Source organism: Sarcophilus harrisii, chromosome 4, assembly GCF_902635505.1.
Source record: "Sarcophilus harrisii chromosome 4, mSarHar1.11, whole genome shotgun sequence".
Classification (NCBI taxonomy): domain Eukaryota; kingdom Metazoa; phylum Chordata; class Mammalia; order Dasyuromorphia; family Dasyuridae; genus Sarcophilus; species Sarcophilus harrisii.
In genome coordinates, this window is record NC_045429.1 from 418,524,917 (window position 1) to 418,540,753 (window position 15,837).

At 36.4% G+C, this 15,837-nt stretch overlaps 1 protein-coding gene across 1 annotated transcript in view; it reads right to left on the reverse strand.

The window, feature by feature from the left end:
- The window catches only part of CASQ2 (calsequestrin 2), a 112,723-nt gene extending 98,565 nt beyond the window's left edge, over nucleotides 1–14,158 (reverse strand). Inside the window, exon 1 of the mRNA XM_031967358.1 lies at nucleotides 13,669–14,158. Within this exon, the coding sequence (XP_031823218.1) occupies nucleotides 13,669–13,902 (234 nt within the window). The 5' untranslated portion in view covers nucleotides 13,903–14,158. The remainder of the gene's footprint in view (nucleotides 1–13,668) is intronic.
- Nucleotides 14,159–15,837: the final 1,679 nt, after the last annotated feature.

Here is a 15,837-nt window from a genome sequence, read left to right on the forward strand (position 1 = left end):
AAGTGTTCATCCAATTTGAAGTTAAAGACCTTAAGGAGGGGGAGCCTACTACCTCTGGGCTGCTCATTCTATTTTTGGACAATTAATTATATGCAAGTTCCTTTTTTCTCCAAAAATTCATTTCTTGAACTTTCCCAACTTATTTAGATCATTTCAAATTCACACTTTGTATCCCATCACTGGTTCTTTTGCTTCAATTTCATTGACTTACAAAATTCCAGGTTATCTTGTCCAGCCTGTATGTGTAACATTTTCAGAATCCAAGGCAGGTAGTCATTATTAAGACTTGTTGGAATGGTTCCAGTGAAGGGGAGCTTGCTACCTTCTGACTGAATCCATTTCATTTCTGGACAGTTCTAACTTATGGCAAGTTTTCCTACAATGAGCTGGAATTTACACTTGCAAACTATTTTCTGCAATCAGTTTTGCCCTTGAGAGAAGAGCAGAAAAATCTGTTTCCCATGTGATAGGCCCTTCCACTGCTTAGACACAACTATCATATCATAGGATTGTAGAATTTAGAGGTACAAGGATCCTTAGGGATTTTGTAGTCCAACTTGCCATCTAGGTGAGGGTGTGGGGGAAGGAGGGAAATTGGAACACAAGATTTTGCAAGGACTAATGTTGAAGAATTGTCCATGTATATGATTTTTTTATTTTAATTTTTTTCCTGAGGCAATTGGGGTTAAGTGACTTGCCCAGGGTCACACAGCTAAGAAGTGTTAAGTGTCTGAGACTAGATTTGAACTCAGGTCTTCCTGACTTCAAGGCTGGTGCTCTATCCACTGAGCCACCTAGTTGCCCCCATGCATATGTTTTTGAAACATAAAGAAAAAAAATAGAGATTTTTGTAGTTGACCCCATTATTTTATAGATAAGGAAACTGAGACCAATAGGAGTAAAATGGCTCACTTACTAGTAGTTGAGCTGAAATTCAAACTAGTGCCTTTTTTTTTTTTTTTTTTTTTTGCTAAATTAGGGGTTTCCCCACTATACCCACTTGCCTCTTCTATTCTTCTGGTTGAACCATAATGTTTTTTCATTTGACCTTAAAATGGCATGGTCTGGTTATCCCTACTCTACATGTGTTTTCCCCTAAAATATTGTGCCTAGAATTGAGCCCATATTACAGACATAGTATGATCAGGACGGAGTATTGCTTCAGTTTTCCTTTTTAAATTCAGCTTAAATTCATATTAATTTGGGGGATTAAATTGTTATTTTATATTAAATTATACATATTATATATTAAACATATGTTAAATTTTGCCTTGTAACACTATTAATCCATATTTACCCTGTAGCCCACTAAAAGCTCCAGAAGCATTTCATATGAACTGTTATATACCAAAGAAGATAAGGAAAAATGATGAGTAGTTGGCTAGTACTTTAAAGTTTGTAAAATGCTTTATTTGGTACTAACAGCACTCCAGTGAAGTAGGTACTGTTATTATCCTAATTTTGTACGTATGGAAACCAAGTCACAAAAACCAAGTCACAAGCTAGTAAATATCTGAGATCAAATTTGAACTCAGATCTTTTTGATCCCAAATCCATAATTCTACCCCTTACCTCCTAATTGCTTTTATGTGATTTACCCAAAGTCAAAAAAGTGATTAATAATAGTGAGGACTAGAATCCAAATTTCCTAACTCCCAAGATTCCACGGACTGCTACAATCATTTTAGGAGCTCAAAATTGCAAGTGACTTCAAAGGCTATGGAAGAAAATATGTTGAATACAGATAGGTTTTGCGATGCATTTTGTGTGTAAGGATTTTGAGAAATGATACCCCCAAAGATGTACATAACCAGAAGAATGAGTTTGTCCTATGGCCAAATTGAAGTTTAACAAATGAATTTTTAAAATGAACCATTATTAAAAGATGCAGAGTAAAGATTCCAATAAATTGGTTAAATCTCTTTAAAAAATTTATGAAAGAGTATTGATAAGAATTATACAGAAAGAGTAAATAAATGAAAATTAATTCCTCCCTTTCTTTCCCCCAAAACATTTATTTAGCACTTGCTATTGTGTCAAGCTTTATGCTAAGCACTGGGGAAACAAAGAAAAAGCAAGCTAGTTTCTGCCCTCAAGGATCTTATGTTTTAATAACATAAAATTAAAAGATTTATATGAGTTATAAATTCTACCACGGTGGGAAATGTCAACATTGATGAGATAATGGATCTATTCAAGTAATACGGAGCTCAGATCTTGTATACAAATTTCTATCCAATTATTTATTCATCTATCCATCCATCCAACCAAGAGTTTTGTTTTTTTTAAACATCATGTGCAGAGTCCTGTTCTGGGTTAAATGCTCCCGGGGAAAATCATAGCTATTCATCAATCCAGTTGGAATATACTAATTAGCTAATTCATTCACATGAAATAAACAAACTTTTCTTAAGCATTGACTATGCAATGCATTATGCTCAGGGCAAAGAGAAGTATTAGGATAAATAAGCTGTGGTATTTACCCTCAATAAAATTACAATTTATTCAGGGTGAAAAGATATGCCAAAGAAAGAATATAATATAGATTTAAAATATTTAAATATACGAAGAGAGAAAAGTGGTATGACATCAGATGACAGAAAGATCACTTCTTGGTTACTTCTACAAAAATTCTGCAGGTGATGGATTTAGGTGCTTTGAAGTCACATTAAGGATCTACAGTTGGAATAAAATTGCTAGCATGTATAAAGCACCTTAAGATTTGCAAAATACTTTTTCCTATATCATTTTATATGATCCCTGAAACAACTTGTGTTGCCTTCATTTTATAGATCATATATCTAGGGCTAGTAGGAGTGAAGCCATTTTACAGATGAAGAAACTTAGACCTAGGGAGATAGATGAGGAAACTGATACTCAGAAGGGTTATTTTTATTGCTTTATTGCTTACACAACTCTTTAGTGTCAGGAACAGGATTTAAACTTGGTTGTTTCCAAGTCCAGTGTTCTTTCCCCTATCATGTTGCATATATAGAATTCTAAGGCTTGTCTGTTTAGAATGAATGATGGAACTGAGAAGCAGCACCTGCTGGTGGTACTTAGGTCTAGTGGAATCAACTGGGACATGATCCTAAAGTTCACAGTTAAAATAGTATATTTAATCTGGAAAGTAACCCCATAGGAGGGTTTTTACAAGTCACATGCCTAAAAAATGAAGTAGGCAGATAGTCTGGAAAGGAGAAGGGAATTGGGGAACAAAAGAGGCAAAGAGGAATTATATTGTTTGCCCATATTCTCTTCCACAGTTTCATATTTTCACAATGCTAATGGGATTTGGCCACTCTGATAATTCTAAACTTATCATCTTAGCTGAAGCTGTTACTGGTCATAAAAAAATTCCTTTCATTTGAGAATCCCAGATCTTTGTTATGAGGGGTTACTTTTGGGGAAATATAAAAATCTAGGTGATATAAAAATAAACAATATCAATAAAAAATCTATTAAAGAAAATTCATATCCCTTGGAAAGAGAGCCCCCTAGGACCTGACACTGTATAGCTTAGAACTACATAGCCCAACTACTGGGCTTATATCCCAAAGAGATACTAAAGAAGGGAAAGGGACCTCTATGTGCCAAAATGTTTGTGGCAGTCCTGTTTGTAGTGGCCAGAAACTGGAAACTGAGTGGATGCCCATCAATTGGAGAATGGCTGAATAAATTATGGTATGTGAATATTATGGAATATTGCTCTGTAAGAAATGACCAGCAGGATGATTTCAGAAAGGCCTGGAGAGAACTTATGCTGAGTGAAATGAGCAGAACCAGGAGATTATTATATACGTCAACAACAATACTATATGAGGATGTATTCTGATAGAAGTGGATTTCTTCGACAAAGAGAAGATCTAACTCAGTTCCAATTGATCAATGATGGACAGAAGCAGCTACACCCACAGAAAGAACACTGGGAAATGAGTGTAAACTATTTGCATTTTGGTTTTCTTCCCGGGTTATTTTTACCTTCTGAATCCAATTCTTCCTGTGCAACAAGAGAACTGTTCGGTTCTGCACACATATATTGTATCTAGGATATATTGTGACATATTTAACATGTATAAGACTGCTTGCCATCTCAGGGAGGGGGTGGAGGGAGGGAGGGGAAAAATCGGAACAGAAGTGAGTGCAAGGGATAATGTTGTAAAAAATTACCCTGGCATGGGTTCTGCCAATAAAAAGTTATCATTATAAAAAAAATAGAATGAAGTAATTGGATACTCCTAATTGGAGGTTTTCAAACAAACAAACAAAAAAGAACTACATAACCTAAGACTATGTAAAAGGAGAAGTGAAGATGGAGACAAAGGAGTCTTCAGCAAAGAGAGGTCAGGCATTTTCTTGGGGATATAATGGCCTGTGAAAGTATTTTTCATTTAGTGATATCATTTGTTATAACAATCCACTCATGCTAAAAAAATTCTTTAGGGGTGTCTTAAACAGTAAATAATGCTTAAATTTTAAAATGCAGAATATTATGGGTATGATATTAAATTATTCTCTTGATTCACAGCATATTTTCTTGTTGAAAGTGGTTCATGGAATTAAAAGAAAAGAGAACTATTGTAGTACGGAGATCAGGGAGGACTAGTGCTAGGCAAAATTCTAAAGATTGTATACTTCTAGGCTAGGCAGTTTAGTCCTCTCTTAGATCTATCAATTTGTAATTCTTTTGGGCAGAGTATTTAATGTACTCAGCTATGCCATCATTTTGTCCCTTATCTGTCCTCATTATCTTCTTTGTCACTAATGTTAGGTGCTTAGTATTCCTGTGCTCTGTCCCATTACCTCCCTCTTTCAAAATTATTCTTAAGAAAAGATTTAAAATTCAGTAGTAGTGGGATTTAAATAGCCATTAAGAACTTAAAGCATTTCTGTTCTACAAGAAACGCGTATTTAATATTGGACAAAACCTCAAGTAAAAAGACTGAAACTTTAAAGGTAAATTTAGGACATGAGGAATGAAGGTGGTTATGGAATTTTTTGGGTGCTTTTCCAATTATACCATCTAGACAACAGTCTATTTTGTCAATTGGTTAACAGGTATTTATTCTAGGGTTTGCTTTTTTTAAAAATTTTAATTTTTTAATTAAAGGCTTATAATTTAGGCCAAAATCCTCTGGGGGCATACTCTTTTTCACTTCACAACTTCAACATTTAAAATAGGAAAGAAAGATAAAGAGAGGATAAGGAGAAAGGAAAGGAAGAAAAGAGAAGGAAGAAGGAAGAAGGAAGAGAAGGAAGGAAGGAAGGAAGGAAGGAAAACGTTAAAAGAAGGAAAGAGGAAGAGAAAGGGGTAGGAAATGGAAAGAAAGAATTGGAGAAGCAAGAAAAGAGATATAAGAAGGAATGAAGGAGAGGTTATGCAGAGGTTTGTTGTAAGGAATGAAGTTGGAAGAAGGAAGGCTATAAGGAAGGAAGAAGGAAAGAAGGAGAGAAAGGAAGGTAGTTTACATAAAGAAAGATGGAGGAAGCAAGGAAGAAAGGAAGGAGAAAAGGAAGGAAGGAAGGAAGGAAGGAAGGAAGGAAGGAAGGAAGGAAAGAAAAGAAGGAAAGAAGGAGAGAGAAAGGAAAGTAGGAAAGGAAAGAAAGAAAAGATGGAGGAAGCAAGGAGAAGGAAGGAAGAAAGAAAGGAAGGAAGGGAGAGGAAGGGAAGGAGGAAAGGAAAGAAGAAAGAGGGGAAGAAAAGAAGGAAGGAAGGAAGGAAGGAAGGAAGGAAGGAAGGAAGTAGGGAGAAAAGGAAGAAAGAAAGTAGGGAGAAAAGGAAGAAAGAAAGAAGAGAGCAAAAGTCCCTGTATCATATAAGCAAAGTTGAGCAAAACAAATACCCATGCTAGCCATGCCCAAAAATGTATTCCTTAGTTTTTATATTAGTCCCTTATTTCTCTGTCAGGATTTTTCATAAGTTTTCTGGAACTGTGATTGATCATTTAACTGAATAGAATTCCTAAGTCTTTTAGAATTGTCTTTTTAAAAAAAATATCGAGCATTTAGGCGGCACAGTGGATGGAATGCTGGCCTGGAGTTAGAAAGACACCTCTTTCACAGTTCAAATCCAGCCTCGGTCACTTATTAGCTTGGACAAGTCACTCAATCATATTTGCCTTAGTGTCCTCATCTGTAAAATGAGTTGAAAAAAGGAAATGGCCAAAGCACTTCTATATTTTTGCCAAGAAAATCTCATGAAGAGTTGGATGTGACTGAAACAGATGAACAACAAAGAATATTGATCATCTTTTGTGGGCAGTTATTCTCCAACTCAAAAAACATCTTTAGGAATAAGCCATTCAAAGATGTATATCAGGCATTTAATACATACAACCAAGCTGTTCCATAAAGTGGTGGATCATAGCTAAGGAGCTAAGGAGACCTTTTGTTGTTGTTATTGTTGTTGAGTCATTTCATCTCATTCTTTATGATCCCATTTGGGGTTTTCTTGGCAAAGATCCTGGAATGGTTTGCCATTTCCTTCTCTAGCCCACTTTATGGATGAGGAACCAAGGCCAACAGAATTAAGTGACTTATCCAGGCTAGCTAGTATGTCTGAGGCTGGGTTTGAACTGATGTTTTTCCTCACTCCAGATTCAGCACTCTAGTGCTCTGTGCCACCTAGCTGCCTTGAAAGAAACCTTAGAAGACACTTATTTTAAACTCTTCAGTTTATAGAAAAAGAAACTGAGACTGAGATAGGACAAATCACTTATCTAATATACAGAGAGCAAGGAGCAGATTTGGAATGGAACACAAATCTTCAGAGCTTTGGAAGGAAAATAGCTGCTATTTTCAATCTGATTCTGAGCCAAAAAGAGGAACTGAAGGGAGTGGATAATGTGGATACTTGGAGAGAACAGATATCAAAAGTTTTAGGTCTTAAATTGTATAAGGGAAGTTAGTCTAAGAGGTATGAGAAGTTGTCAAGAATGAACATCTGAAAATACAAAGGTAAATAATTCTAATGAAGAATAAAAGAGAGATGTGAGAGAGAAACAGACAGACAGGCAGAGAGAGACAGAGAGACACAGAGAGATACAGAAATATAGAGACACAGAGACAGAGAGAATATTGGCAAATAGGAAACTCGTTAATCAACATCAAATTTAAATGAATTTGACAAAGTTGGAGCTGGAAATGGAGGATGAATACAAAAGCATGGTATGACTTTCTAAAAATAGTTGCAGGAGTGTTAAATTTCACAAATAGGTCAAGTTTGTAAGTAGTCAAAAAAGTTTCTTAAAAGTTATATCAAGAAGAGAAGAATGGAAGAAAAAATGGATCAGTGTTCATATGGAGGGGATGATAATGCAGAAAACATCAGATCACAAATTCAGAGCTGGAAGTTAGAGGTCATTTGGTCTAACTTGCTATTTCACACAGGCAGCTAAGGTCCACAGTGACTTAGGAATCTGCTCAAAGTCCCATAGTGAGATAATAAGAGGGGGTTAAACTCAGGACTTATGACTCTAAATTGAGTGTTCTCTCCATTTGCCTCTCCCCCAACCATTCAGGAATGGAATATAGTCAAGCAGGGGATAGTGGGTGTTCCCAGAAGGAGAAGTTTCTTTAGGGACCTTGACAGGGATATTTGGGGAATTAGGATTGAAGAAAGTATTGCTGCTTGGGAGTAGATATTGTTAGCTCAGATACTTGGACCTTGCTTTGGCCATTGGGAATCATTCTTCTTAAAACCTGCTCTATTGTGGACTAGACAATGGTGGAAAGCTTAGAATTTCCTTACTTTTAAAGTAGGTTCCCCAATCTTTTTTGTCTTTATGCACATTAAACAATGAGGGAACAATTCAATCACAAGTATTTATTAAGCACTACTATGTGCCAGACATAACGCCAGGGGGTGCCTATAAAAACAACTGCTCTCAACTACCTTACATTTTACTGGGAGTGAGGTGAGATGGGCTGGAAATCAGTATACTTACAGACAAGTGTATAAGAAATATATTAAGTTTTTTTAAAAATGAGTTAAGGCCAGGGAGAGTATTAATTATTAAGATAGATTTGGGAAACCTTTAAGTAGGAGATTCCTTTGAAGTCTTGAATGCCCTATATAGGGAACATGAAGAAATTCAGTTTAGTTGGAACATGGAATAATGGGAAAGGAGTCGAAAGATAAGGCAGAGCGGTATTTTGAAATAAATACTAACCAGAAGAGTTAGTATGTTTATCATAAAGAGTGTCTTAATCAGTAGATGGCAAAGTTAGCCCCGGGTGGAAAATATATTGTAGAGTTGAGGCATGAGGCAGGGAGACAATAATAATTAGGTGGTGAAGTGGAAATTGAGAAAACCTCTGGTTTCATATATTTACTAGCTGTGTGACTCTGGGTAAGTCATTTACCTTTGTTTGCCTCAGTTTCCTCATCTTTCTGCATTAGTTTAGGAGAAAAATCCTGAACTAAAGGGATGTGAACTATGTGAATAAAGAGAATGAGACAGATTCAAGAGATATGGATTTGGCACATTTATAAGACAAAGGGGAAGGTGAAAGAGACCAAAGAGTCAAAAATGATGCCCAAGTTGTGATCTTGAGTGATTGGATTACTGGTGCGCCTATGTTAGAAATAGGGGAGTGAAGAAAGATATGTTTTTGGGGGGAGATGAGTTCTTTTAGGAGAAGAGGCAGTATTTGAGATTCATTTAAAAAAATTTATAGTAAGTAGTTCTGGTGATGAATGAATATATTAAATTAAATACAAAAGTAGATCCTCCAGTATGCAGATGACATTGTTATATTTCTATGAAGCCTGAGAACATTATAGTCTTCTCAATGAGATTCACAGCCACATGAAAGAATCCAGCCTATTTACAAAGGAATAGCCAAGCGGATGACAAATCTCTATTACCTGGACTATGACATGCAATTGGATTGAAAATCCAGGGAGCTTGTTAATCAACGTAGATATACTACACGTGGTAACCAAAACTGAACAGTATGGAGAAAAAAAGACTACATTTTATTTAGGAAATAGTTTAATCCTTTTACTCAGTAAATCAATCACACGAGTCCAAACTTCTCCATGACAAGATCCCACCTTTAAAGACTGAGATTTTTCTGAATAATTCAAATCATAGAATTTAACAGTCTTTTAAAAAATTAAAATTATGGGCTATTAAAAGAACAAGGTAAAGAAAGATATATGTGAACATAAATAGGCCAGCATATATTAGCACTCAGGAATTGTAAGAAATGCAATAAAATGGAATAATAAACAAATAAATTAATTAAGTAGATAAATAAACAAATAGAGTAAAAGATATCTTTACAGAAAACCGTGATTAGAAAAGGAGAGTCAGTCTTATGACAAAGGGGAAAAGGAATAATCATTTATAAAGCAGTTACTTCCAGGTATTGTGCTAAGTGTTTGACAAATGTTACGTCATTTGATCCTCAGCTTAGGTTGGTACTATTATTATCTCCCTTTTACAACTGAGGAAACGGACAGTGGTTAAGTGACTTGACCAAAGTAACATAGATAATTGTCTGAATCTGAATTGGAACTCAGATCTTTCTCATTTCAGGCAGTGTTCACACAGCTGCTTATCGAGATGTATCACACACGGACCATTTCATTCCTCTTCAAGATCTCTAAGCACTTCTCTTTTTAACTTTCTTTTATGTGCTGCCTTCTCTTCATTTAAGAGAAAGAACTATCTTTCTAATTTACATGTGTCCTCAAGCCTTAGCATAATGCCCAGCATGTTGTAAAAGTCAATAAATTTTAGGTAACTGACTTCTTGCCTGACCATCCACATGCTCTAATATTCCTTGGGAATTTTGTTGTTATTACTGAGGCAATTGGGGGTAAGTGACTTGCCCAAGGTCACACAGCTAGGAAGTGTTAAATGTCTGAGATCATATATGACCTCAAGTCCTCCTGACTTCAGGGCTGGTGTTCTATCCACTGCACAACCTAGCTGCCCCTCCTTAGAAAATTTTAAGAGAGTCAGAGGAAGAAATTCCAAATATTTGATGACCTTTCTGGAGATGATTTATAGAAGCACAAGGACAAGAGTCATGAAGGACTATAAATCAAAGATGGGTCCCTGGAGGAATGTCTGCTTCAAGAAGATCACAGATAGGGGCAGCTAGATTGGCCTAGTGGATAGAGTGCCTGCCCAGAAGACTTGAATTCAAATCCAGCCTCAGACACTTAATACTTCCTAGCTGTGTGACCCTGGGCAAGTCACTTAAACCCAACTGCCTCAGCAAAAGCCCCAAAAAACAATAAAAAAAAAAAAAAAAGATCACAGATCCAAACAGATCCATACAAATAGGGAAACAAAATAGTGTAATCATTTAATTAAAAAAAAATCTAGCTTATCCAATCAGGTTGTGACTTATTTAATGTCTGTATCCAAGTGCCTTGTACATAGTAGGTTCTTTATAAATGTGTGGAATTGAATTAGAAATCCTTTCATCTAATCTCTTCATTTAGTATATGAGGAAATTGAGACTCAGAGTGCTCACCCAAATTTCTCAGTTAATAAATGGCAGGATCATTCCCAACATTAGAACATAGGTCTCTTGAGTGCCATCTTCACTACACTATAATGTCACTCTAGCAATTAATCAGCACTGTGGTGCAGTAGTATGAAATCAGAAAGATGTGCGTTCAAATCCTGCCGCCGATACTTATTAACTATGTGACCCTTTTAACCGATGAACTAGTCATGAACACAGACTTTCTATGAAACAAATTGACAAATCATTGAACCTCTTTGGGCTTTGCTGTATTCCTTGTAAAATGAGGTGGTTTCACTCAGAGAGCCTGAAGATCCTTCCCAGCTCTTAAATCCATCTCTACAATTCGAATTAAGTGTAGGGTCACACAACTAGTAAGTACTAAGTGTCTCAAGCTACAGTTGAACTCAGGTTCTGCTGACCCCAGGGCTATTTTATCCACTGCGCCACCTTGCTGCCTTCAGTTCTAAATCTCAATCCAGTCAGGTCAATGGTAATTGATACTCATGTGCAGAGGCAGAATGGCATATGGCACTTTGAGTACCAGCAGAGATAATAATAGAGTCCACTTTCCAAACTCGTTGTAAGTGAGACCCAGTGAGATCGTAGCTGAAAAATGCTTTGCAAACTTTAAAATATTATATAAATCCTAGTTATCACCATTATTTATTTTCATCATTTCAAGATCTCAGGAACTGTAAGAAATGGAATAAAAAATACAATACAGAAATATATGGTCAAAAATGGAGGATCAGTCACATAACAAAGGGAAGGAAGAGGAATGAGAATTTATTAAACATCTACTATGTTCCAGGTGGTGTGCTAAGTGCTTTACAAATATGATCTCATTTTGAACCAAATCAGTTTTAATTGTTCAATAATGAAGAGAACCCGCTACACCTAGCAAAAGAACTATAGGAAATGAGTGTGAACCACAATATAGCATTTCCACTCCCTCTGGTTTTGTCCGCCTGCATTTTTGATTTCCTTCTCAGGTTATTTTTACCTTATTTCTAAGTCTGATTTTTCTTGTGCAGCAAAATAACTGTATAGACATGTATACATATATTGTGTTTAACATATACTTTAACATATTTAACATGTATTGGTCTACCTGCCATATGGGAGGAGGTAGGGGGAAGGAGGGGAAAAGTTGGAACAGAAGGTTTTGCAAAGGTCAATGCTGAAAAATTAGCCATGCATGCATATATCTTGTAAATAAAAAGCTATAATAAAAAATAAAAATATTTTAAAAAACAAATATAAATTCATTTGATTTTCACAACAAGCCTGTGATGGAGATCCTTATTATCCCCATTTTATAGCTGAGGAAACTGAAGCAAAGGTTAAGGATTTAGAGTTGACAACAGCCTTAGAAATGATGGAGTCCAATTTTCTCTATTTTATCAAGAGGAAAACCACTACCTGCAAATTTTTTGCTTGAAGTCACACAGGAAGTAAGCACCAGAATCAAAATTCAGATTCAGATCTTTTGACTCCAAATTCAGGGCTCATTTCCCACACCATACTGCTTATGTCATGCAGTTAGAGGAAGTTAGTGGAATTGATGAAATCAATTCCAGCTTCAGATACTCAAAAGTTGTGTCACTCTAGTTGTCACTTAACCTTAATTTGCCTCAGTTTCCTCAATTGTAAAATAGACACGATAATAATTTAATCCAGGGTTTTTGGTGAGGATCAAATTAGATGTATTTGTAAAGCATTTAGTATAGTACTGATCACAGTATAAGTTTTAAAAGACATGTCTTTCTCTTCTGCAATGGGAAACACATTGGAGCTGGTGTCAGATGACCATTTTGGTCCTAGTTCTGGCCTTTATTTGTTGTGTAACTCTGGACAAGACAAATGAGCCTCAGTTTTTCCACTTCTGAAAATCAAGGGTGTTAATATTTGCATTACCCACTTTGCAAGTTTGTCACAAATCAAATATCTCAAAATCTTAGAGTGCGAGCTAAAATGGGATTATTGTAATCATAATCCCAAAGCACTGCAAGATCTTTGTTTTCTGAATCCTAAGAAATCATCTATAATCATCTTAGTTTTGTTCTTTTGTGCTCATATTATATTTTAATTCTTTGAAAGCTGTTGATGTGTGTGTTCTATAAATGGTAACTTTATCATTAACCAAAGATCTGGCTATTCTTGGATTAACTAAGCACTCTGACTAAACCAGATAACCGAGAGCCTATCCTAATCCCCAATTGGTATTTTCCATGTGGACAGGGCTGTGCTAGGCAGTCATATTGAAAAGAAATAACTTTGAAAAGGCATCTAAGAACCTCCTAGAATGCTTGGCAGCCATGGAGACTGGCAGTGACTGAGGGATCTTAAGATGTCTGGATGTCCTCAGAAGGGTAAGTCCTCCACACGTTCACAGGAGATTAGAAACTTGGCACCATTCCAGGTTATAAACAGCCCATATGAACCAATTGAAATGACAGCTGTCTTCTCCCAGTGTCTTCTCCCAACTAAGAGACCTTTATGAGAAAAACTCTTTTGAGTTCATCTCCACTCCTCTCTCCATATTGTTCACTGTGTATTTGGGCCAAATTATGAGACTGAAAATGAACAATATCCAAATGGGATAGAACAAGATTTGTTTTTTTATTGTTCCCCAGTGGATAGGGCAAAGATCAGCTTCTAGTTCTGGGGGACCAAGGAAGTGAATAAAATCCACAGGTAATGCACAAATCTCAGTACAATCCATTATACTGAATAAATCTTCTCTTCAACCTGCTGCCAGATTCCCATTGGCAGACTACTGAAAGTCAAATGCTTATCTTTCTCTCCCCCTAATTGACTTCCAGTGAAAGTCCTACTTCAAGCTAAAGGAACCAAGATATAAAAGGGTTGGGGAAAGGAGCTCTTGAATAACCAAGGACAGCTCATATATAAATACTGTACATCATCACATGTTGGGCTATGTTTCTGAATGCTGAGCTTTGGTCAGCTGGCTCTTTCTGTGACTCAACTGGAATTGCAGAGACAAATTTGGACAGAAACAGATATGAGATCGGGACACTGCTAGAGATCAATGTACTTTAATGACATGGTCCCCACCCTAATCTCTCCCAAGTAAACACACAGACACACACATGCACATACATATGTAGCCACATACTCACTCCAGCAGCTTTTGCAAGCACATCTTCTGCTTACCTCCAGGACAATTTCTTTCATTTGGAACTGCCTTTGGGAGACTTTATCAGAAGATACCGGCTCATGGTAAAAGAGGCAGAGCAGGTCATATTTCTTCAGAATTTGCTTGTAATTCTTCTCATTGAGGCTTATTACCCGGTCCTTCCCATCGTAACTGGGGAAGTTCAGTCCCTCTTCTGCTTTGCAAGAAGGCAGCAGGTAAAAACCTACTAGTAAAAGAGAAACTACCTTCATTGAGGATGACCCTCTCTGCCTATCCTTCCCTAGAAATAATCCAGTGCAGCAGAGGATACAAAAGTTACTTGGGTCGTGGTGGAGACGAGGACCAGAATCAGTTTACATAAAATTTGTTTTTCTTTTGCCCTTCTGGTATTTGATCCAAACTCTTCCAGCCCAGTTAACTTTGCAGTTAGGGACTCAGGACAAAGAGCCTCAGACGCTCTCACACACACATGTCCGTGCACAAAGAGAGACAGGCAGAGGAGGCTGTCAAGCCAAACCCCAGATACCTTACATAGCTTGGCCCAACTCCTGTGTCGTGAGGAACTCCATTTTTAGGATGCAGTTGTTTCAGGCTAAAAATAAACCATGCAATGAATAAAAAGGACAGATATGATACTATTGAGGGATTCGCTGACACTATGGAGGTGAGAGGGAGAAGAGAGTGCACAAATGCATGAGATGGTTATAAAGAACACAGAGAGAAGTGAGGAGAAAAGAGATAAGGTGCTAGTAGCTAATGGAAGTTTTGAAAAAGAATCACAGTGTACACCAAAAGCATGGGATCTTTGGGTTAGACATAAAGACAATGTCAATGCTTAGAATTATAGATATTCATATCTATTATAGGTTTATAGATCTTAGGGCTCATCTAATTCTACCTTTTATTTTACAAATGAAGAAACTAAGGTCTCCAGAGATTCAACAGACCACACCAGTAGTAGGTTATCAGGATGGGAAAATGAATCCAATTTCACAAACTTCACAGTCATAACTCTTACACAACAGTCTCCTAATTTTCACCTTCAAGCAGCTCATGCCCAGGCCATAGTTTCAACTATCATTGGTGTATTTTGTGCAATGATGGGATAAAAGAAGGAAGAATTCTTTTTTATAAAAAAAAGTTTTACTGATGCTTAATGGTTTTTAACATTGATATCAAATCCTATTAACTCTCTTGCTTTAATAGAATGTTCCTTTATTTCAAAGTACAGCTGAAAAAATCAAACTGCCAAATGAAATATGTTAGATAATGTATGCCTTACTATACAAGCATATCTCCCCAACTCTGTTACTAAAAGAAAGGACACACATTTGAGCATCAGTCTTCTGAAGTCACAATTAGTCATCACATTGATCTGAATACTGCAGTCTCTTCAGAATTGTTTTCCTTCACATTACAGTAGTCATTGTTGATATTTTCTCTTATGGTTTTATGAATTTTGCTCTGTAGCAATTTAAACAAGTCTTCCCGTGTTATTCTTCATTCCACAGTCTTCATTTCATTATGAGGCGATAATATTTCATTATATTCATAAACCACATCACAATTTGTTCAGTCATTCCCAAACCTGTGGTCACTTTGTTTCTTTTTTTTTATTGTTTATTTTTTTACTTCAGAAAAAATACTGGTATTTATATGGTACTCTTCTCTCTATCTTTAACCTACTTAGGTTATATGATTGGTAACATAATTCTAAATTATATTCCATGTTGGACCAGTTCATAATTATTGTTAGTGTTTCAGTGTTCTTCACTTATATATTTATTGCTTCCCACTGTATCCCTTTTATTATCACATCGTATATTATATACCTTATCCTTAAATGCTTTGACCAGACAATGAGAAGATGGGACTCATTAGAAAAGACCCTAATGTTTGGAAATATTGAAGACAAAAGGAAAAGGAGATGGCAGAAAATGAAATGGGTAGATAGTGTCATGGAAACAATGAACATGAACTTGGGCAGAAAGTCCTTGAAGTACTATGGACCACGGTATCAAAGAGTTGACCATGACTGAACTATTTAACAACAACTCTATCCCTGTTGCCATCCATCCAGGACTTTGCAAGGTCACCAAATGTAGACACTTACTATTCTACCTCATGAAGAGGGGGAGGATATTCCTTTCCTAAGATTCAGAATGATGAAAATAGGGACATCCTTT